The sequence below is a fragment of the Phyllostomus discolor genome, chromosome 11 (genome assembly GCF_004126475.2).
Source record: "Phyllostomus discolor isolate MPI-MPIP mPhyDis1 chromosome 11, mPhyDis1.pri.v3, whole genome shotgun sequence".
NCBI lineage: Eukaryota > Metazoa > Chordata > Mammalia > Chiroptera > Phyllostomidae > Phyllostomus > Phyllostomus discolor.
Window position 1 is genome coordinate 3,485,092 of NC_040913.2, and position 24,729 is coordinate 3,509,820.

The following is a 24,729-nucleotide window of genomic DNA, read 5'->3' on the forward strand; positions in this document are numbered from 1 at the left end:
GGAGGGACGGCGCCCACTGCTCCTGCGGCCGTGGATGGGAACCAGGGAGTCGGTCGGTCTCTGCTGGAGCGTGCGCTGCTGGTAGCCGATTCGCCAGCGAACTTCTCACGACGTCTAAGGTAAGCAATCATCTCGTACTCGTATTTTATACAATTACAATGTACCCCTTACCAACCTAACAGAGGCAGGGCGTCTTGATTTTTTTTTCCTTCATGGGTAACATGACAGTTAACAAAATAAATTTCAAATGTTGAGTAAGTTGATTAAGTACCAAGATGATTAAGTACCAATGAAATGTAGTTTGCTTCTTATTTCACCTCATTTAAGTTATTCCTATGACTAACAGGTTATGTATTTTAGTAGAATTGCATTCCTAATATTTTAATCTGTAGAACACCATGAGAGCATTTATATATTATCAAGCACGACATTGTACCCTGTGGTCAGACTAGACAAGTCATAACCTTTAAGATCACCGATTTTCTAATTCTACACTTAAACTTCTTGGTGGAATGACATTGGCATTACATTTTGTGGCCAGTTTGCTATAGACCTTAAAAAAACCAGATTAAAATCAACGAGGACAAAAATCCCAGTCGTCTGATGAATCGGGAATTAGCAAAGCAACAGCCAAACACCAACTTCAGCTCCCCAGCTGTCCTTGGAGTGAAAGAAGGAGGACTATTTCTCTCCCCAAAACCGGAAAGAAGAAAGGGTTGTTTTCGTACTGTGTGTATTTTATATAAAAATATGGAAAAGTAAGTGTAAACAGGGTGAAAGGTAGACACACGCTAGGCTGTGGCTCACTAAACTTGTCTTTCTCTGGGTTTCCTAAGTTAGCGTGGGACGGGCGGTCCCAAAACAAGTTTTTAAAGGAACGCATACAGAAAGATAACAAGGGAAAATATAACTCGACCGGCTGGAAGATTTGCCAGCAGGATGAGTAACTCACTAGTACAAAATGTGCTATGTTTATCTTTTGCTTATTTTCTTGGAGACATTTTGTGGGGGTAGGTACGAAGAGGCACGCTCAGCGAAGTTTCAAGGCTAATGGTTCCGGTGGGTGTTGGTTTTATAGGTTCTAGAACTTACCTTAGGTGTTCTTTCCAACTCAGATGAAAAGTAATATTTTAATATATTTAAATATCAAATGCCAAAGTCTAACAAATACAAGTTTCCAAAAGATGTTGGCTAAGCTTGCAGCTGAAATGCTGAAAATAAGATCTTTCCGTATTGCCCTGTAAAAACTATACTTTCTAGCCATTAAGTGAAATTGCTATAATATGTAATATGAAAGTCATTTAAAAATGGTGAGTCTCCCTGGCGGGTGTGGCTCAGTGGATTGAGCGCTGGCCTGCAAGTCACAGGGTCGCCTGATCCGACTCCCACTCAGGGCACAGGCCTGGTTGCGGGCCAGGTCCCCAGTAGGGGGCGCGCCAGAGGCAACCATGCATTGTTTCTCTCCCTCCCTTCCCTTCTACCTAAAAATAAAATAAATAACATTTAAAGAAAAACAATGGCAAGTTAGAATTGGGTGCCCACGTGGCTTCATCTTGCACACTTTGTAGGGCCCGTGGGTGTCCTCTCCTCGGCTCCTCGCAGCCCCTCGCTGCTTCCCCACCGCGCCCCGCGATGCTGCGGCTTCCCTGCAGGCAGGAAAACCCTGCGGTCCTGAGAGTGATCCCGCGACGCCAGCACCTGTCTGGCTGTATTATTCTCTGGGCCAGCTGCAGGGCCCAGTACTTCCCTGGCGTTCCCACAGGCGTTGACGTATTCCTCAGCCCCGATACTTAACCACTTCAGGCTCCAACTTCACGTTCAATTTGACCTGTTCAGCCGGAGGCAGGGCCAGGGCGGGGACTCAGGTGCGCGCCGCAAGGAGGAAGCCGCACGGTGCCCGACGGCTTCTGTGGGCAGTTACCTGCCGAAGGCTTCCTGTTTTTAAGGCTCTTTTATTTTTGCATGAATATGTCAGAAAATAACTTTCTTCCCTTCATTGGTTTACTTCTGTAGGTAGGACCAAAGCATAATCCTGTAGAACAACATTAAAAACAGTATTCAATGGAGAATTTGTCTTTGCTCTGTATTCCTGCATTAAGTCAACCAATATTGGCATTGTTACAGACCAGGGGGCTGGCAGGGAGATAACAGAAGAAAAAAATGCAGAGTTGGGACAAATAATATGGGAACATAAATGCAATATTTGTTGGATGTTGAATAAGATAGGAAAATGGGAGAAGACAAAATTTTGCATTTTAGATTAATTTGGCTGGGTTCAGAAGTTGGGAAATAAGTTAAAGCTACCAGCAGAACTGCTTATATAAATTCCACCTTAAATAGTGGTTAAATTGAACTAAATAATTGGCCCTTTACTCTCAATATAGGCCAATTAAAGGCCATTACTATTTTGGCAATTACTTTGATTAAATCATATTCTGTTATCAAAACATTTTGAGGCAAATATATTAAAACATGTATGTTTTTTTTCTACTATGGGAAATGGATGGTGAAAATATTTTTAACATAATGGCGCCACTTAAAATATTTTAATATGTGACCAAATGGAAAATACATAAATAGTATATGAATCATTTATATCATAATTTTAGTAAATTGGTGTTTCAGTCTTGAAACACCAATTCAGTCTATGATTGATTATATTAATGATATCATAGAGTTCTGATTGGATATAAGTTGTACCTCTCATTATAGTTTCTAGAACTTTGTGAAGATATAGCATTCTCGGAGTCTGTAAATACATATCCTTTGAAATACTAACATGATCTGATTTTTAAGTGGAAAGACTATGAAAATACTTAATGCAGTACAACAGGAAATAGAGTGCATACTCTGAGCTAACCATGAATATTACTATCGGAGCTGTGCATTTTCCGTTCACGGCCATGCTGACAAGTGCTGAAGCACCAGATGCCTCCAGATATACATGCTATTTAAACATATTTGGGTGTATTGAAGCTGGTTCTTCTGTGTGCATAAGGGTTTGAGGATTCTCGCTTGTTCTTGTTCCATTGTTTGTTCTGGGTCGTTTCTCCACTATTTAGTTATATTTCCAGATAGGTTCTGGGTTGAGTTAGTGTGGCTTCCACTCCTTCCTTCACCTTTTTCTGTTGAACAACAATAAAATAATTTAAACACATTTGGGGATGTATGGGAGCAGTTAATGTGCAGTTACCGGAATTGATTGTGAATGTTAGATGCCCAACGATGATCAAATGGCTTTGTTTGGAAAGTGTGGTAGTGACCAGAGGTACGAGAACCTTTGCGAAACCCAGTTCTCATGATGCAAAATGTATGTGATTCACCAGTGAGACTTACATTGCGCCTGCTGTGAGAAAGAAGCCCGCAGGTTCAGGAGGGACCTGAACACTCAGAACTGGGGGAATCCGAGTCACAGAGCATTATGGGGCTTCCAAGAAAACTATCACATCACTCGCGGTAGTAGGAAAACGCTAGTTCGGCTGCCAATAAATAACTCTGCCAGACTCCCCCATGTTTTCCTGGGCATCTGCATAATTGAACACTGTATTTGGTGATATTTTGTGTTGATATAGCTTTCAGAAAATATGGCTATGCAATCCAATATTCTACACATTTGCAGGTACTTTCTAAGTAATTTGACAGAACACAAGAACAAAAACAAAATTTTTTAAAAAGGTAACATATTGTTTTTTCTAAAAGGCCATATAGTAAATCAATAAATAAACTCGCATTCATTTTGGACCATCTAAATCAAAAAGTATATATTTGAAAGACAAAGAGATTGGCCAATATCAAATAATATTATGCCTTTCTTCTCCACTTTTGTACGCTTGTTTGGATCTTTGTTGAAGTAGGTCAATACTTGGAAACTTAATTACAGACAAAAGTTCATGAGGTAGGTATCTTATAAAGAGTCTATTTAATTCTGAGCAATTTGGTAGCTGAAGAGAGATAATAATTTTACATAAAATTGAGTAAGTTGGATTCTATTTTTTTAGAAAACATGTAGGGAATCAGACCAGCTTGTACCAGCTTGATTTTCCTACCACTGAATTTTTTAAGAAATTTATAACTTGATTATTTTAGGTTGATAATTCAATTACAGGTTTAAACATGCAGAATTTTGAAAGCAAGCTGAATATATATATATATATATATATATATAAAATCTATTGATTAATATCTGAAAGTAAGGCCATTGGACTTGAAGTGGGTATGTCATATCTAAGACATTTTGCATGACAAATTAAAAATCATTCTGTGGTTGAAATGTAGTGACCTGTTTCAAAGTAATACGTAATTCTCTTTAAAAAATCATTAATTTTGGAAATTTATTATTGGGATAAAAATATTCCGTTGGACTCAGAGTACATTGGTGTTGACAAACATGGTCTCTCTCTCTGTCGTCCCCCCCATCTCCCTGTCTCCCGTGTCCCTCCACCCCTCTCCCTGCTCCTCCAACACGCGGATCCCGCGCGGCGGCAGATGGTGCGCGAACAGTACACGACGGCCACAGAGGGCACCGAGATAGAGAGGCCGGAGAACCAGCGTGTCTGCAAAATCGGCATTTACGGCTGGAGAAAGCGCTGCCTCTACTTGTTTGTCCTTCTTTTACTCATCGTCTTCCTTGTGAACTTCGCTCTCACGATTTGGATTCTCAGAGTGATGTGGTTCTCCCCAGTGAGTGTTTTCTCCTCTTTTCTTTTCGCTGGTAAACATGCTCTTGTTCTGTTCGCACCATCGCTTCATCCATATTGTATTAGTGGAGGCTTCCTTCTGTGTAATCAATGTTTGTTTCCATCTGTATCAGCATTTTCAGTAGCAAAAATACATATGACATTTACCTTTTTCAACTTTTTAAATGATTTCAGTGTGAACTATACTTTGTTGGGTTTTATTGTGATTTTTTATGAGTAATTATCTTTACATGGGGGAAAGCTGTAATAATCTTGAGCTTATGGTTGATGGAGTCACGATGGTTTGATGATTATCTAATTTGTTAGTTGGTAAAATTTTATAATTTGTTTTTAATAAACATTTACCATTCAGATACTACTTCCTAATTTTTTAAAAAGCTCCATGCTGATATGCAATAAATTCACATCCACACTTTAATATTTAGTAAATAAAATATCAGTAGTCCTAAGAAATATGAAATATATTCATATTTTTAAAATAATGTCATGTTTTCAAGGTAGCCAGGTAGCTTTATACGCTCTGACAATATTTTGGGTACTTTTTGAAAAAAATATTTATGTCACGTGGAATGTGAGACCATTACGCTGAGACAAAAGGCTGTGTGGACACGGAGGAAGCCGGGCCGATCTGCCCCTTACACTTGTGGTGAAGGTGGAGTGCAGGCAAGGCTCCTCCCAGGAGCCACGGTTGTAGCATTTGCTCTGAAGTGCCTTCGGTCACTCCGTGTCCCTCACTGGCTGTGTCTGTGTTTCTTTCCTGCCATAATTCTAGTCAGTACACACACTGCTTCTTTTGTTGACATAATGAATAAACATATTTTCATGTATTCAAAGAGGTAAACTACCAATCCAATCAAAATATAGGTTGAAATGTGTTAATAAGTGTAATATATTTAATATAAATGCATTAAAATATTTAATACAAGTATATAATATATTACAAATTATTATAATATGAATTACATATAAATGGTATACATAAATATATTTAAGCTGTGATTTCTTCTTTAGAATTTATGACAACAATATTTTTACAGTGTTAGGTCCATTGGACAGCTTTTCTTTGTGAAAGTAACACAATGCATGGTGTGCATGTTTGTACATCACCTCCATTTAAAGTCTAAATTTAAAATACCTTAGTTTAACATTTTTTTGGAAACCGATTCAAGGTTGAGCCATCCCAGCCACATAAAAGCTGTGTAAGGCTCATTTTCATTTGAGTTCTGATAAGTTCGCTTGTCAGCCTTTCTCTGATGTCGCTCCTACTCTGATCCTGTGGGAGAAATACAGAGAAGAGCCGATGGGAAATCCATGCAAATGCACGTGTCAGTTAAGCGGATACCAAAAGGAAGGAAAACAAAAGCTGTAACAAAACCCTGACGCTCTCATCTTTCTCCCAGACAGGAATGGGCTACCTGCGTGTGATGGAGAACGGGCTCTACCTGGACGGGGAATCGGAATTCTTACTCCCGTTGTACGCCAAAGAAATACGCTCCAGAGTGGTAAGACGATGATGAAACACCCCAAGCATTTGTACGTTATGAAAACAAACAATGGTCAAGCTAAAAAATTCAGTGTGTTTTAGAAGGGAGTTCTCAAAATGTCCATGTGGACACACAGTCATGCTACACTCTGTCAGAGGCTTGGCTCTGAGGCTATGGGACTTTTTTTCTGATATTACATTCTAAAAAGGATCTCTTCTCCCTGGCTGGTGTAGCTCAGTGGATTGAGCTTTGGCCTGCGAGCCAAAGGGTCGCCAGTTCAATTCCCAATCAGGACACATGCCTGGGTTGTGGGCCAGGTCCCCAGTAGGGGGCGTGCAAGAGGCAAGCACACATGGATGTTTCTCTCCCTCTCTTTCTCCTTCCCTTCTCCCTCTCTCTAAAAATAAATAAATAAAATCATCCCAAAAAAGGCTCCCTTTTCAAGTGCTTCAAATTTGAATTTGGTAGCCTCAGTAATTTAAATCATAATAAAGTAAAGGTTTAGTCATCAAAACTTTTTATCAGAAATAATAAACTTCTTTCCATTAGTTTAAGTAATTTAAACACACTGCTTTCAAGGCATTTAAGATTATCTGAGAAACTTAGAACGAAATTAGTGCCGTAGTGGTACGTTCTGTAGTAATTACAGTAATTATCCAGATTGCGGTCCTTTAGGATTCTCCATTACAAGATTAAACATCACTATTAAATAATTGTGTGGCTTTAAAAATAAATCTGCCACAGTATTGTACTCATTCACCTCGATGAAATTTATAACAAGTAGACCCCTCCCCCACACACAGCACCACAACACAGTGACTAGGTTGCCCCCTCCCCATGAATACTTAAGGCTCCACCCCTTACAACATAACAGGCTTGCCAAGACAAAAATATATGGCCCAAATGAAAGAAGAGATCAAAGCTCCAAAGATAGAACTAAGCAATGGAGAGATAGCCAACCTATCAGATGCAGAATTCAAAACACTGGTAATCAGGATGCTCACAGAAATGGTTGAGTATGGTCATAAAAGAGAGGAAAAAGTGAAGGCTATGGAAAGTGAAATAAAGGAAAATGTACAGGGAACCAACAGTCAAGGGAAGGAAACTGGGACTCCAATCAACAGTTTGGAGCAGAAGGAAGAAATAAACATTCAACCAGAACAGAATGAAAAAACAAGAATTCAAAAAAATGAGGAGAGGCTTAGGAACCTGCAGCACAACTGTGAATGTTCCAACATCCAAATCATAGGGGAGCCAGAAGGAGAAGAGGAAGAGCAAGAAATTGAAAACTTATTTGAACAAATAATGAAGGAGAACTTCCCCAACCTGGCAAAGGAAATAGACTTCCAGAAAGTCCAGGAAGCTCAGAGAGTCCCAAAGAAGTTGGACCCAAGGAAGCATATACCAAGACACATCATCATTATATTAGCCAAGATTAAAGATAAGGAGAGAGTCTTAAAAGCAGCAAGAGAAAAGGAGACAGTTACCTACAAAGGAGTGCCCATTAGACTGTCAGTTGATTTCTTAAAAGAAACCTCATAGGCAAGAAGGGGCTGGAAAGGAGTATTCAAAGTCATGACAGGCAAGGACCTACATCCAAGATTATTGCATCCAGCAAAGCTCTCATTTAGAATGGAAGGGCAGATAAAGTGCTTCCCAGATAAGGTCAAGTTAAAGGAGTTCATCATCACCAAGCCCTTATTTTATGAAATGTTAAAGGGACTTATCTAAGAAAAAGAAGAAAAAAAACATGTATAGTAAAATGACAGCAAACACAATTATTAACAACTACATCTAAAACAAAAACAAAAACAAAAACAAGCTAAGCAAACAACCAGAACAGGAACAGAACCGCAGAAATGGAGATCACATGGAGGGTTATCAGTGGGGGAGTGGGAAGGGGAGAGAGGGGGAAAAGGTACAGAGAATAAGAAGCATAAATGGTAGGTAGAAAATACACAGGGGGAGGCTAAGAATAGTATAGGAAATGGAGAAGCCATAGAACTTATATGTAGGACGCATGGACATGAATTAAGGTGGGGGAGTGCTCCTGGGGCGGGGGGGGGGGGGCGGGCAGGACAGAAGGGAGTAAAGGGGAGAAAAAAATGGGACAGCTGTAATAGCATAGTCAATAAAATATATTTAAAAAACAAAAACAAACAATGATGCAGGGAAGACATCACAGAGAACAGGTGTAGCCTCTCTCAATCCAGAAGGAAGCCAGCAAAGGACACAGAGCAAATGGAATAGAAAGAAAACAAATAGCAAGTTGGCAGATTTGAATGGAGCCACATCAATAATCCCATCAAATATAAGCTGTCTCAACACGCTGATTAAAAGCCAGAGATTACTGTATGGAATGAAAAAACAAGACTAACTGTATGGCACCTACGAAAGCCCGCCTTAACTATGAAGACTCAAATAGGTTAAGAGTAAAAGAATGTTTAAAAAGATATCCTGTACTAAAACAAATGAAAAGAAAGTTGGAATGAAAACCTTGGACATTTTTTAGCAATATTTTTTCCTGCTCTATCTTCTCGGGCAAGAGAAACAAAAAAGAAAAAAATTGGAACTACATCAAAGGAAAAAGGGTTTGCACAGCAACAGAAACCACCGACAAAATGAAAAGACGACCTACTGCCTGGAGGAACATACGAACATCCTCACCAGCCATGCATGCGATCAGGGGTCAATATGCAAAAGTTATAAAGAACTCCGGCAACTTAACACCAGAAAAACAAACAACCCAATTCAAAAGTGGGCGGAAGACCTGGCTGGACACGTCTCCAAAGAGGACACTCAGAGGGCCCACAGACGGACGCACGGATGCGGGACATCACCGACCTTCAGAGCAATGGGCATTAAATCCACGGGGACATGTCGCCTCACCCCTGGCAGGATGGCGGGAAAAGGAAGGGGCGTGAGAGCGCCGCCCCCTGGATGGAAGAGCTCAGGCGGTTCCCAGAAGAGAGCGGACTTTGTGAAGGCCCAGGAGGGGACTCCGCCACTGCAGCCTGAGCCCCCCCACCCCGCCCCACCATCCTCGGGGAGGGCAGCAAAGAGCACAGGGTTGGCATCTAAAGATGGGGTGCCATCACGGAGCTGTCGCTTGGTAGCCGTGACTGCGAGCGAGCTGTAATTTAATCTCTCAGATGTCATCCTCCGTGTGCTAGAAGAAGTGGCCCCTGCTTCAGACGTGGGGGATGCAGTGAGAGGATGGATGATGAAACTGCGGGTAAATCTCTAACTCATCCTCATGCCAGTCATTTTATACAAGTGCAAAAGCAAGTATGAAGGTCACATCATTGGATAGAACGCAAGAGGCTGGTAAGTCCATCTGCTTCTACAAAGCAAGTGCGAGAATTTCTGACCGGCTGGATCGATTTGCAAAGCACTCCTAAAACTTCTTTACGTCTGAAAAATCACATTATTCCCCGAAACTTTGGAAGGTGTTTGGTTTCCTCTCAGTGAACCATAAACCCGCTTGGATCCAACAGCCAAATCTCCTTTGGGAGAAACTGTTTTTATAAAACCAAGCTATCTTCAGTTAAACAAAACCGGCTGCTCCAAACAGATACTGCAGAGAGTACTAACGTGCATAAAAAGCCTCTTTATCTTCCAACAAAAAGCTAAAAAAAAAAAAATAGGGATCCAACACATTTTAAAAGCTCTTTTGCAATGGTGAGAAGATTTTGCATTTTAAAAGTAGCATGGCATTTATTATAGAAGAGCTGAACATTCTCTGATTTATCTTCTTAAAATATATCATATCCTGTGCATAAATAACAAGAAATAAAATGTTCATTCTTTGGAAAATAAAAAAAAATACACATTAAAACTTGATTGGTTTTGACCTTCACCTTGAGAATGGACTTGGCACATTGTAACCGATATACACAAGCATAAGATTATTATATTTTATGAAAAAGTGTATACATTCATGTAATTCAAGGTTTTAAAATAATTGTATAAAAGCAACTGTTAGGATCGCAGGGTCGGTGGCCGTGGAGAAATCAGTTTACATAAAACTTGACCTTCTATGCCGACATGAGGATATAGCCATTTTGTGTACGTTTGGCTAATCTCCTAAATCCTTTGTAGGACTCCCCCCTGCTGCTGCAGTCCCCCCACAATGTGACGGTCAACGCCCGCAGCTCTGACGAAGAGGTCACGGGCAGGCTCATAGTGGGTGAGTCATGTGCCTTGCGCCGGGGTGGTCCCTGAACAGTGAGCTCCGGTGGATGAGTTTGCTCTTTCTTCTAAAGAATTCCAAGTTATTCATGAACAATCAATGGATGGATTTAAAAAATATCATTGCTGCGTGGACCCCAGAGAGTAATTAGCATCCTGGGGGATAGTCGGAAGTATTTTCATTAAAGTTATTTTGATTCCCAGAAATAGAGGACCATGCAAGCAAGGTACCACAAGAAATGTAATGATTATTGCAGGATGCAAAAGCATCTCAGGGACCGAAGGAAAGTAATCAAAGTAGTTGCCCTGAAGAGAACTCAGGCCAGGGGCTGAGATCCAAAGTTCTCCCTCTCTCTCCTTCCCTACCTCCCTCTCTCCCCCTTTCCCCTCACTTGTCCCTCCCCGTCCCTGCCTTGTACCCTTCCTTTCTAGAGCCGTTCGCCATGCCTTGCCCTTGGGTGTCATGGCCGCATCTGATTGGCTGCAGTTCTCAACACCAACTAACTCAGTCTTCAGTGTCATGAAATCATCTCAGTGGGAGCCATTTTCTGGGGTGACGTTAGCCATTCAAGTGAGCCTGTCATAAGTCTCACACTTCAGAATACAAAGTCCTCATTTGGTCAGCCCTCAAAAGGATGCAGATTCAAGTGATGCATAGCAGAATTAAATGATCGTTGGCAAGTTTCGAAAACCTGAAAAATTAACTTTTAAATAATTTAGGCATATGTATATGTGATATAGATTAGCACAGGTTTGACATAAATTAAGTAACATCATAGATTTAGACTTGGAACTTAAAATTTTCATCATAACATAAAAAAGCTTATTGGTAGCAAATTCCAAGTATTTAGTACCTTGCTAGTGTGGGATGTCGTGGAATGTGCAAAAACGGAGACTGTGGCACTGCGTCTAGTGGGCACTTTACAATAATGTGTTTTAATTGATCCCTCAGGCCCCAAAATGGTAGAAGTCCAGAGTCCGCAGTTTCAGATCAATTCCAAAGAAGGGAAGCCGCTGTTCACTGTGGACGAGAGTCAGGTTCTGGTCGGCCCGGACAGACTCCGAGTAACCGGTACGTGGCAGCTCTTTTCGCTTTATTGGGCTGTAATCGACATCTAACATTATGTTCGTTTCAGCGCCGTGACCCCACGTCCATGCGGAGGGTGAAGTGACCGCCACAGTAAGTCCCAGTTAACACCATCACCACGCACACTCACATGCTCTTTCTTGCGGTAACAGCTTGTAACATTCACCGAGGAGCAACTTTCCAACCGACAACACAGTGTCACAGCTGCGGGACTCTGCCGCAGACCGCATCCCAGGCTTCTCCAGCTCACGGCTGGGATTTTGGGCCTTTGGGTTCCCTTCGCCCACCGTGTCCACCCTCCGCCCCTCACCTGCCGAACCACCAAGCTGTCCTCCGTATCTGTGACTTCCGTTGTTTCGTTTTGTTGTTCTTTTTGGATTCTGCGTGTAAAGGAGATCATCACGTGTGTGTTTTTTTCCATCTGACTTATCTCACTCAGCAACATGCTCTCAAGGCTCATCCATGTTGTCACAAATAGTAGGATGTTCATCTTTTTTAAGGCTCAGTAAGATCCCGTATCACGTCTTCTTCCCTCTGGGGGGAGCAATATCACATGGAGTGCGCTTCTGCAAGAGCGAATGGCACTTTTAGTGCATTTACTCTGGAATCTTTCAGGGAGATGAGAAAAAACAGTTTGAATTTGTTGACTTTCTTTTTTCTTATCTTTTTATGCTCGCCCAAGGACATGCTTATTGATTTTAGAGAGAGGGGAAGGGAGGGGGAGAAGCATCAATGAGAAAGAGAGATACCCATCAGTTGCCCCCATACACACCCTGACCGGGGACAGAGCCCACAGCCTAGGCATGTGCCCTGACTGGGATGGAACCCACGACCTCTCAGGGCACAGGATGACACTCCAACCAGCTGAGTCACCCCGCCAGGGCTGTTGACTTGTCTTCACGACATTTCTTTGGGAATTCTTTGGTACTTTCCTAAAAGAATAGCATCCTCCTCGAATCTTTTCTTCCACCGCATTGTTACCCTTTATCTGTCTCCAACTGGCGTAACCCAAAGCTCACCATGAGCTCCTCTCCACCTGCACAACGTGAAAGCACCGTTTCCCACGTGACTTCTGCAGAAGAACCTTCTTCCAAGTCTCTTTGACTCCCACTATATCGGGTACTTGGATTCCCTCTCTTTTTACAACAAGCATTTCTTTCCTTAAAATAAAGATAAGATAGGCCTTTCTTTAATAGGACTCATTTTTAGGACTGAAAGAAGAAACTATTTTGAAAATGTTCAGAACATGTTCTAAATTTACTTGCTGAGCTTCTGTGAGACGAGGAGACGCCCAGAGGCAAACGCTGGTTCCGTTCACCCCGAGCTTGCACACCGCTCTGAGAACCAGAGGAGCAGCTGGGAAGGCGCCGACTCCCAGGAATTGGAAAGTCAATTTTCAATATTTAAAAAATGTTCTTTTTCTTTTCTTTTTTAAACCTTTTTTTTATTGTTGACACTATTACAGAGGTCCCCACGCTTCCCTGCTTTGCCCTCCTCCACCCAGCCCCGCCCCCTCCCCTCTGGCCATCACCACACTTTGTCTGTGTCTATGGGTTACACATGTATGTCCTTTGGCTGAGCCCTTCCCCTTCTTTCATCCAGTCCCCTTTCCCCCTCCCATCTGACAGCCGTCGGGCTGTTCCATGCAGCCACACCTCTGTTTCCGTGTTGTTTGTCAGTTTATTTTGTTCATCAGATCCCAAATATAGGAGAGATCATATGGTATTTGTCTCTCTCTCCAACTGGCTTATTTCACTTAGCACAATATTCTCCAGGTCCATCCATGCTGTCGCGAAGGGTAAGAGTTCCTTCGTTACGGCTGAGTAGTATTCCACCGTGTGAATGTGCCACAGCTTTTTTATCTGCTCACCTGCTGGTGGGCGCTTGGGCTGCTTCCAAATCATGGCTATTGGAAATAATTCTGCTATGGACATATATTTTTTCAAATTGGTGTTTTGGGATTCTTAGGCTATATTCCCAGAAGTGAAACATTTTAAAACTTTTTCTATAATTCCCTGATGTGCTTTAAGAAACACATCGCACGATACAAAGTTTACTTTCAAAATCTAGAGAATGAGTCAAATTGCTATTACCTGAAAGATACAAATTTATGCAGTTTTCAGCTGAAATCACTTCTTTTTCATGTCGAGGCCCAATGCTGCTTTCTAGGTCTAAAATCAGCCTGCATATTTTGAATTGCTTTAAAGTCACATTTTTGTAGGAAGCTACTGAGACTGCGGCGTCCCTGGCAGAGCAAGGGAGGGGCTGAGCCCATCCTCCCCTGCAGCTCACGCATCGGCTCGGACTCAGCCACAGAGACCAGAACCTGCCCGTGCTGTCGCGTGTGGTCTAAATGTTTTCCCTGTTTGGTGTCACGTCCTTCACTTTGTAAAACTGATGTGTCTTCGTTTTCCGTTTAGGGCCTGAAGGGGCTCTCTTTGAACATTCAGCGGAGACACCCCTCGTAACTGCCAGCCCGTTTCAGGAGCTCAGGTAAAAACTTTGTTCCGATGGAAACATACTCCCTTATCGCAGATACCGGCATGGGCGCTAGACTGATATTTCAGCCGTTGTTACAAGATTGCTTTTCATTCCGTTAGTCATCTCTATGCTTACGACTCTCTGCATGTGGCTGGCCATTACTTACTAAAAGGCAACGGTGGTAGCAAGTCCCGAGTCTCCACCCTCCCTGTCCCTGCGCCCCGGCCTCCCCTCTCCCTGCTGCCCTCTTCAGTGCGGGCCCTGTGCTCCCTGTAGCCTGTCGCTGCCGACAGGTTACTCCTCTCTACCCCACCCATCACACATGTCGTTAGCAGCTGCTCACCCGGGGCTCCAGCAGAGGACGGTGGCTCTGGGGAGAGAGCTGAAGGTCAGCCACCAGGACCCCTGTGCCCAGTCACTCCCCACACTGCAGAGGCCACCCCTCTCGGGCAGAGCACTCCTCTCCACGCAGCATCGGCCTGGGGGAAGCCCCGGCCCCAGCTGCAGGAATCCCTTTGCCCCGCCCGGTGCAGCGTAAGCCCCGCTGAGGAGCACAGCTGCAGGCACTTCCGGTGATGAAGCCTGCAGAGGGAGGCAGGTCCCTGGGAGCCTTGACACTTCAGCTGATCCTCCCCAGGCCTGGTGCTGGTAAAAGCCGGCCTAGGCGTGTAGCTTGATGCTTTCAGCACACGCCCAGGCCCAGCAGGGGGGCCACGAGCTGTGGATCGTGGATAGCTCCAAGCAGGGAGTCCAGGGCCAGTCACAGGCAGCGTCTGACATGGGTCTGCACCAGGGTCTTGGCAGACCCACCCAATCCATGGAAACAAACACAAAGAGGTGGCCACCATGGGGAGACAAAAAAAAAACAAAACTGGCCTCAAATGAAAGCACAAGAGAATTCTCCAGAAGAAGAGCTAAGTGAAGTGGAGGCAAACAATTTATCAGATATAGAGTTTAAAGTAATGATTGTGAGTATGCTCAGCAGCATGAAAAAGACAGACAAATCATTGAAAAGGACCAGTTGGAAATAAAGAATGTGCCCCGGCTGATGTGGCTCAGCACATTGAGTGCTAACCTGTAAACAGAAAGGTCACTGGTTCGATTCCCAGTCAGGTCACATGTCTGGGTTGTGGGCCAGGTCCCTGGTTGCGGGCATGCAAGAGGCAACCAATCCGTGTTTCTTTGACACTTCAATGTTTCACTCCCTCTCTTTCTCTCTTCCTTCTTCTCTCTCTAAAAAATAAATAAAATATATAAAAAAGAAATAAAGAATGCAATGTCTGAAGTAAATAACACACTGAAAGGAATAAACAGTAGGTCTTATGAAGCAGAGGATCGAATCAGCAATTTGGAAGACAAAGTAGGAAAAAAAACCAAGAAGAGCAGCAAGAAGAAAAAAGAATTAAAAACAATGGGGAGCATGTAAGCGACCTTTGGGGTAACATGAAGTGTCCCAAGTCTGCATCATGGGGACACCAGAAGGAGAAGAGAGTGAGCAAGAGATCGACAACCTGTCTGAAGAAATAATGACCAAGAACTTCCCTCACCTGGTGACAGAAAAAGACACAGAAGTCCAGGGAACACAGAGAGTCCCAAACGAGATGGACCCGAAGACGCTCACATCAAGACACATCATAATTAAAATGGGAAAGCTTAAAGACAAGGGGAGAATTTTAAAAGCCACAAGAGAAAAGCAGGTGGTTACCTACAGGGAAGCACTATTAGACTGTCAGCTGACTACTCAAGAGGACTGTCTCAGGCCAGAAGGGATTGGCGTGAAACACTCAAGGTGATGGGAGGCAAGGACCCACAACCAAGGCTACTTTATCCGGTAAAGCTAACCTTTACAATGAAGGAGACATAAAGAGCTTCTCAGACAAGAAAAAGCTAGAGGGGTTTCTTACCACCAAACCAGTATTTCAACAAATGTTAAAGGGTTTGCTTTAAAAAGAGGAAAAAAGAAAAAGGAAAAAAAAAACCCAGAAGAAAATATTTAAAAAATAAAATGGCAGTAAATAAATTTTTAAAAATCTCTCAATAATCACTTTAAATATAAATGGCTTAAGTGCTCCAATTAAAATATATAAATCTCGAAATTAAACAATTTGCCTTAGGTCGCCCCACCAGGGCAGAAATTCTGCTCACTGATACAGCAGGTTCTTGCTGCAAAAGACACGGCCAAGGAGTACTCTCTTTTCTTCTGGAAGGCGATGCTGAGGGAGGGCCACGATGCCCAAGCGCTACAAGCAGAGAGAGTGAGAGAACAGTGAAAGTGCAAGGCATTGCCTGAGCAACGCGGTGAGGACGAACGGCACGAACTCACGTGTCCTGAGCGCGCTCAGGTGCCAGGGACCACTGTGCCGTCCTAGTTTATCTCCTCTGATCGTCCGCTCGACCGCAGAAGCGACCAACTTGACCTTCGTTTTCTACGAGAGAAAATGTAGAAAGAACTTACAGGACTCAACACCAAGAAAAACAATCTAATTTAAAAAATGGGCAAAGGGCCTGAGCAGAGACTTCTCCAAAGAGGATGCACGGAGGGCCAACGGACCTGTGAAAAGACGCTCGGCGTCACTGACCATCAGAGAGATGCAAATTCAAACCGCAATGAGATACCATCTCCCACCTGTCAGAGTGGCCGTCATCAATAAATCAACCAACAACAAGTGCTGGCGAGGACGTGGAGAAAGGGGACCCCTTGTGCACTGCTGGTGGGAATACAGACTGGTGAGGCCACTGTAGAGAGCGGTGTAGAGTTACCTTCAAAAATTAAAAATGGAACTGCCATTTGACATAGGGATTCCACTTCTGGGCACACATATATATATACACACACACACACACATATATATATACTCGAAGAAAGCAAAAACACTAATTCAGAAGAACATGTGCACCCCTGTGTTCGTGACAGCGTTAGTCACCATCGCCAGGATACAAAAGCAGCACACAGGCCCACCGACGGACGAGCGGACGGAAAGGCTGTGGCGCGTGTACACAGTGGAACACTGCTTGACCATAAAAAGAAGGAAATCTTACCCTTTGTGACAGCGTGGACAGACCTGGGGGTGTTGTGCTCACTGAAATAAGTCAGACAGAGAAAGACAAATGCCATGTGATTTCATGCACATGTAGAATCCAATGAATGAAACAAACTAACGAAAGAGAAATAGAACAGACATAGGGAAGGACGGGTGGGTGCCGGGGGCTGGTGTGTCGGGGCGCTGGGTGAGAGGGCTGAAGGGACGGAGGAGCACAGACTGGCCGTCACAGAGCCATCGCGGGACGTAGAGCACAGCGCAGGGAGTGCAGCCAGCAGTACTGTGATACCGTGTGTGGTGCCAGGTGGGCGCTGGAAATGTCAGGGGGTCACTGAGAAAAGTGTACGATTTTCTAACCACTATGCCGTGCACCGGAAACGAATACAAAATAATTTCGAATGCAAAGTCTAATTTTAAAAAAGAGAATTTCATTTAATGGAAATATATTGTATTAAAAAACAAACAGAACAGAACAAGAACAGACTCATAGAACAAAAGGATCCTTGCCAGAGGGAGGGGGTAGGGAGATGGGTACGAAAGGTGACGGGGACACCGTCAACAACAGTGTGGCAACTTTGTGTGGTGACAGATGGTTCGTACCCACAGCATGGTGGGTGCGTCTTATGATGGAGACGTCAGACCACTGTGTTGTACACCGAAATTAACATAATATCAGATGCCAGCTATAGTAAGTAAATATGTGCAAATCTTTGGGGAATGAATGAACTCTATCTTCATTTTAAAAGGAATACAACTTAACATTCACCTGCTTTAGCAACCAAATTATCTTAATTGTCCTTTTTTAACATGAATTTTGTGTGTCTATATGTACAGACACACAAACACAGCTTATTTGTTTATTTATTTATTTGCATAGATTTCTGTGAGTATTCAAAACTTTTTACTCTTTATACGTCACTGGTAAATATTCATATACGCACACATTTGAAGAAAAGGGTTGATATCTAACAGGCCAACTAAAACACAGCAGAAAGAAAAAATTAAATTATTTTCTCTCTGACTCCTCTTCAACGTGCTTGTAGAAATGTATACTTCAGAGCATTCTAATCGCAGCCTTTTAGGTGACGTGTCTTACGCTGAGCTAAACTGAAATACTTCATCTTCCAGCCTAGAAATGATGGCCAAGGGGAAGAAGTTTGCTTTTCTTGAAGCATCGTATTAGGACAAGGTTTAAAATGAGTGATGGGCCCTAGTGAGGCCGTTTTGGGGTTGTCTGATCTTTGAAACAGACACCCTTCCCCAGGGTCTTCATGTTCAAAAACGGTCTGCCTGAAACGGAGCAGACCTTGATGGGTGCCTTCCAAGTCTTCTTCCCGGCCTTCCTCCTGCTCTCCTCCTTCCCATCAATCCGGGCAGGACAAAAGGAGGCAATTAGCCAAGGTCAAGATGGCAAAATGGGCCGCTAGCCAGACCAAGCTCATCTGGAAATACCAGTGTTACCCCCAAACCAAAGCTCAATGTTATGTGACCAATACACGCGATGGTCAGTGTCTCCGAGTTTTCTCAAAGTCAAACCGAGATTTCAAAACACGTAACAGATCAAAGCTCACACACTGCGATGTGCATAAGGAAATGAAACTTCGTTTACTGATAACAAACATCGGTCGACAAAAAAACTTGCCACATAGAGGTGGCAGCCACCGAATTCGAAACTCTATCAAATACATATTCAGTCGACTCAAAAGCAACTTCCTGCTCAGGGTACTTCTGTCTTCTTAATCATTCCCTTTTCTCTCTCCTACCCATCTGCACGCTGAACTTATCCTTCAGGGGGACACAACTCTTTTTCTACCCTGTTCTTCCTCTCCTCGCGTTTAAACTTTTCAGCCCCTCAGCCTTCCAAACTTCTGGGGGCGGGGGGTTGGGTTGGAGCCACGGAAAAATCTCCCGAGTGATCCCATGGCGCCATCTGGTGGACGTTCAGTGTTCTCCAGGCGGAGGCACATTCCCGGGTCCAATATCCCTGGAACTTCTGTGTCACCTTTGACTCCACCCCAACGAAATTCTTTTAAGTCTTACAAAAACAAAGCCAGCTGAGCCCAATCTCCATCCCGCGTATTAACACCACCCGTCCAGTAGTTTTCCAAAAGAAATCTTTGCACCCTGTCCTGTCCCCTTCCTAAATTAACATAAATAAATAAACACAAACAAAACCTAAAGGCCAAACGTGCATTCTAGTTTATGAAGCAAATGCGTGTGCTGCCTTTCAATTTGTTTTTTTTTCTTCCCCCAAACAAGTCTGTGCTTTAACTAAGAAAATAGCTCCGCCAAATTATTCGCAAACGGCAGTGCGCCCCGCCCGGCGGCGTCTGGCCCTTCTGCGCAGGGGCAGGGCTCTCTGCCTGCGGTCCGCTCTGCCTTTAGGGGGCGCTAGCTGCATGCACGCCCACTGGCAGAAAGTTCATCTCTGGCCTCGTGCACGAACAATGCGCACTAGATTCGCATTCAAGAGGGATGTGACGGTGCTGTGTGCCTCATTCATCATTGTTTTTCCGTGTGTGCGAGGCTGTTCGCGGAGAGGTTCCTGGGTGGCTCTCGGTGATGCCGTCTCTCCTTGGTCTCCTGCCCGCATTTCAGATTACAGTCCCCCACGCGAAGCCTGAGCATGGACGCCCCGCAGGGCGTTCACATCCGGGCTCGGGCCGGGGGCGTCCAGGCCCTTTCGCAGATGGACGTCGTTCTTCACAGCGGCGACGGCCGGGTGAGTCCAGGCGAGCGGGCGGGAGGGCTGTGTCCTCCGGATGCATGTGTCTGGGAGGTGCCGGCAGGTCAGGCTGAATGAAGGTCGTTTGTAAAGGAACCGCAGGGAAAGCGTAGAGTAGAGCGTGTGAAACCAAGGCAAATGCTCAGTGGGCGTTGAACGAAGGTCCAAGAAAGGTTAAAATAGTTCTGCATCCAGGGGTGTCCAGCCGGAGGCCCATGGGCCACCCGAGGATGGCTATGAATGCGGCCCGACACAAAATTGCACACTGTTTAAAACGCGATGAGATGTTCTTGTGATTACGCGTCACGGTGTATGTAACGTGTGGCCCAAGACAGTGCTTCGCCTTCCGGTGTGGCCCAGAGATGCCATAAGGCTGGACACCCCTGAATAGAATTGGATCCGGACAGCTTTCTTTAACCGGTGTTCATGCCATCTAGCCTCTGGTTACTTCTGGCTTTGAAAAAGCACTCTGGACCTGCAGAGGCTGCAGGGACTGTGAACACTGCCGTTCCCACGGTGGCTGGACTGGTCTCCGTGCGGCCGGCACGAGGAGGGGGGACCTGGAAGTGATGGCCATTATCTGTCACCGTTCAGAGCACTGGGCTTCCGCACGCCAAGTCATGTTTGGGCGAAAACAAGATCTTCAGAAGTCAGCCACAATAAGGACAAGATCTGGAACTTCCCACGGCCGAGATAACGCATCACTGCTACGGGCCACAGTCGTGCGAGGCTGCGGAGCTCATGCTGCTGAGCCCGGGTTGTTCCAGCGCTCGATCGGTGCACAGACCGCCGTTCTGAGCTCAGGGGAATTTGTGCTTCACAGTGTCACGGGGCTCTGCGATACCCGTCTGGGAACAGGGGTGACGCCGAGTTGACATTACGCTAAATTTAATATTAAGAATTTGATATGAAGAGGAAGTGTAGCCGAGGCAACAAGCGGAGGCCATGCGAGGCAGCCGGTGCGTGCAGACGGCCCGTCTGAGGCCCGGGAGCAGCTAAAAGGCGCCGGCAAAGCTCCCGCGAGCTCCCACTGAAGGAGCCGTGATGCCAGGAGCAGGGGAATGCTAACTCGGAAATCAGGAACTCTGGCGTCTTACTACTAGATCACAACATCACTGCATGCTTAAAGCCTGGAAAAAAGCATATGCTGACCATAATGTTTAAATAATAGAACGTCTCCTCCCCCGTGAACTGGACATCACGTCACAAACAGCCCCGCCTGACCCGGAGCTGAAGCTCCTGTCCCTCATGCCTGGGGCCCGTTTAGAGGCAGGTGAGCTCCTCTGGCCTCCCCCAAAATCCTGTCCCGCAACAGCGGAAGAGGATGAGCAGGGAGGCGGTGTGTGAGCTGCCAGCGACTAGAGTTTGCTGGGGAAACTCTAGTGAGAAAGGAGACAGGAGCAGCAGACAGGTGAGAGAGTGACAAGAGCATGTGGGCAAAGGCCACGGCACCCACGGACCCACAGCACCGGGCAGTGACGTGGACAGGTTCTGCCTTTCTAAAGCAGCACCCATGAGGTCCCTTTTCCTCCGGGAGAGCCTTGCCTGCGATGTCACTAATGCGGCTGCAGCCCCTGCTCCGGCCGGCGGTGGTCCGCCGGCATCCAGGGCGGGAGGGCAGCCTGCACGAGGCAGCTCGCCCCAGCACCGGGGTTCATGGGTAGAGCCCCGAGAAAGAGGGAGGAGGCGCCCCGTGGGTGAGGGCGAACATCGTGTCCGCAGCAACTCTTACTGCCCTTAGTTACCAAAGAGATTCCGAATCCCCGCCCGCGGCTGTCCGTATCCATTGCGGCTGCACGGCACTGCAGCTGGGACACACGGCTCTGCAGCTGGGGCACGCAGCCCAGCCGCCCTCCTTTCGTTTCGTCCGGCCTTCACCGGCCTGTGCCCTGCTTCTCTGCAGCTCGTGGAAGGCAGCGGTTTCATTGCTTTAAAATTTGGGGAACTGGTTGATGGCAAATGGGATGAATTTATTTGCCTTTCATGGGAAAATGAAATTAGGGGACATTCCAACACTCGTAGGTAAGAAACTACTTAGAAGAATCTGGTTCCGGGGCTTGGAATCGATCCTAACGGGAAAGAGAAGGTGGTGGTTTAACAAAGTCAAGGTGATGAACGTGACTCGGCCAGAGAATTCTATTGCTTCTTTCGTCAGCTCGTTCTGAAAGGCGCCGTGGGGAGTGAGTACCCTAGTGAGTTTCCCTAGCTCAGCCAGCACCCGGGCGAAGCGAAGGTGACCCCCCTCCACGCTGGAGGAGGAACTACTCACCCTGCCTGAATGTAAAGTAGAAATGGGCTTTGAAGGATTCGGATAATATGACGGCTCACGCCCCTATTCATTTCCTCTGCAGAGAGAAAACGAGCTTGTTCAGAGCGAGTTGGGAGCAGGGGTTTCTCACTGCCCCGTGCATTCCTCCTTCCCCACGTGATCTCTCCCTGTCTCCCACACAGCTGGTGCTGGACGCCGAGACTGTGTGTCTGCCCGAGTTGGCCCAGGGGACCCCGGGGGCTGCTGGCGGCTCACGGGGACTCTACGAAGTCTGCGTGTGTCCAGACGGGAAGCTTTACCTGTCTGCGGCTGCCGCGGACACCACGTGCCACGAAAACAGCCAGGTCTGTCTCTGAAGCGGCCACGTCTGCCGTGGAGCACTGCTCTGTCTCGGCGAACTTGAAGTCCTGACCTCAAGCGACGTGGGACCCTGGAGGGAGGAGCGGGCGGGTGGCGGGAGAGGACGCACTTCCGAAGGGAGCTCAGAAAGAGGAGCGTGCCCACGGAGGCGTTCGGACCACGGGTGTGCGGTGTTCGACGCAAAAGTCCCAGAAATGACAGTGGGCTGTGTGTGTTCCTCCAGACTGAGTGTCCTCAGAGCTGTGTGAGCTTCCTGTCCCTTTCTCGTGCATGTCCGTCTGCAAGGAGATACTAAAGGCTGTGTGGGGTTCCTTTATGATGTTCAAGTGCAGGTGTCTAATGCCCCGTGGAAGTGGCATCGGCCAGCACTACCATGCCCCCAAGTCCTGGGAGGTGCTTCCCTTATGCCACTCAAGCCTGTGAGTTCCCTCTTCGTTTTAATGCAACGTTACGTCACGGTTCATGAGAAAGTCCCTCGGTTTGAAAGGGACTTCAGGGTGGCTCTGACTTTCAGTACGTAGTCAAAGGAATAAATTACACAAAATTAATCATGCTTTCTGTGTCATCAATGAGCAATAAAAACCAACCTGTATTTGTCACCAACTTCACAGCTTGAGTGTCTTCCTTTCTTTCAGCCTCACGACTCTTTGAGGTAGGTATTATTTTCCCCCTAAGTCACTGGTGATAAAAAACAATGGTTCAGGTGGAGCAAGTCACCAGGTCATGTGTTTCTGCTGGAAATTAAACGGTGACCCTGCACCTGCACAGCCATTGTCCCTCGGAAAGGCTTGGGTGTGCTGTTCCATTCCATCGCAAACACCAGGCAACACGGCGACTGTGTGGGTGGGATGACACTCCTTCAGTGAAGAGACTGAAGCCCAAACGGCCTTCGTCACCTGTGGAAGTCCCACAGCGAGGGGGCGGGACTCGTGGCTGCCAATCCCGTGGACGTACTTCCACACGACAGGCACAAGACCCGGTGTGACTAGTGGAATCAGACTCTGAAAGTATGTTTAGTGCCGGCTGGTGGTGTACGTTGCTCTATCACCTATGAAAACCAGCTGGCTGTGTGCAAGCCTCTGGTCTTTCACACGCCCTTCCTCCCGAGGTGTGCTGGGTTTGGGAGTGAGTTTGTTCTGCGTTTGGCCGGCTGTCATGATTAGAATCCCCCAGCAGTACAAGGTGTGTGTGTGGGGGGGGGGATCAACAGCATCGCAGCTTCCCAGTTACGGGATTTGCGACTATGATCACAAGTTCCGGTTCATTTTCTGCAGTCTCTAAACCGGAAATAGAAAAGTGAGCTCACTCCTAATGCTGTGTCTCAGGGTGGTGCTCGTTGAGCAATGGGTAGCCCACTTGTAACGATTTGACTTTAAATTGCAAGTGTGCGTGAAGACGTGAAATTGCAAAACACAACCACAGAGTTTCCTAAGCCGTGAAGAGCAAACTCAACCCCAATCCACTCCTCCAGTTTCACAGGGGGTGGGTTCTTTGAAATTATAAATTGTTCATTCATTTCCGTTTAGGTCTTGATTTAAATGTCTCCTTTCTTGCTATGACATTCCTGTTGCCATAGTAAATAGTGGTGCCATTTTTGGGATCATATTTACTGTGTGGTTCCATGTTTGTGCAAGAGAAACAAACACCTTGAAGCCCAGCTGACACAACGTAGGATCACCGTGGAACATTCACACATTAGCTTGGTCTCACAGTTCATGTTAGAAAAAAAATGGTGCTTAGCCGGGGCCAGGGTGGTTCAGCTGCTTGGAGCATCGTCCCATAGACTGCAAGGTCGCGGGTTCGATTCCTGCTCAGGGCACATGCCTGGGCTGCATGTTCACTCCCTGGTCGGGATGAGTACAAGAAGGCAACCAATTGATGTTTCTCTCTCTCCCCCTTCCTCCCCTTCTCTCTAAAAGCAATGAAAAATATGTCCTTGGGTGAGGATAAAAAAAAAAGAGGTGCTTAAATGATAAAGTGAGGTCAAGAAGAGCTATCAAGGAGAAAGTACGAAGACTAGAACCTTTTAAATAAAAGGTGTAAATTAGATTTTTTTTTTTTTTTTGCTCCTTTGCTTTACGGCACTATTGTGAAAGAAATTGTTCAGGATACCTACATTCTCCAGAGTGATGTAAGGAATTTCTCCCTGGTTACAATTAAAACTTTTAGATAGGCTGTATTCTCAAATGTATTCCATAAACCTGCCCTCTTAAATACATTACACAATGTCATTTAAATCATCGAAGGTCATAAGGTCATGATTATGCATATACACCAACGAGGTAGATACACCGACACCCCTAATACCAAGTGATAATAGATCATCAAGTGTTGACATTTTAGTCAAAATCCCTACTTTTTTCCCATTTCCAAACCAACTAAGTAGATAAAAGA

The 24,729-nt window shown here is 45.5% G+C and overlaps 1 protein-coding gene across 1 annotated transcript; it reads left to right on the plus strand.

The window, feature by feature from the left end:
* SGCG (sarcoglycan gamma) lies at positions 1-22,938 on the plus strand. The gene is made up of 8 exons (XM_028527031.2): positions 1-119; positions 4,486-4,680; positions 6,098-6,199; positions 10,283-10,370; positions 11,325-11,444; positions 13,880-13,952; positions 19,580-19,703; positions 22,158-22,938. The coding sequence occupies exons 2-8, from the start codon at positions 4,486-4,488 to the stop codon at positions 22,329-22,331; spliced, it is 876 nt and encodes a 291-aa protein (XP_028382832.1). The 5' UTR covers positions 1-119; the 3' UTR covers positions 22,332-22,938.
* Positions 22,939-24,729: the final 1,791 nt, after the last annotated feature.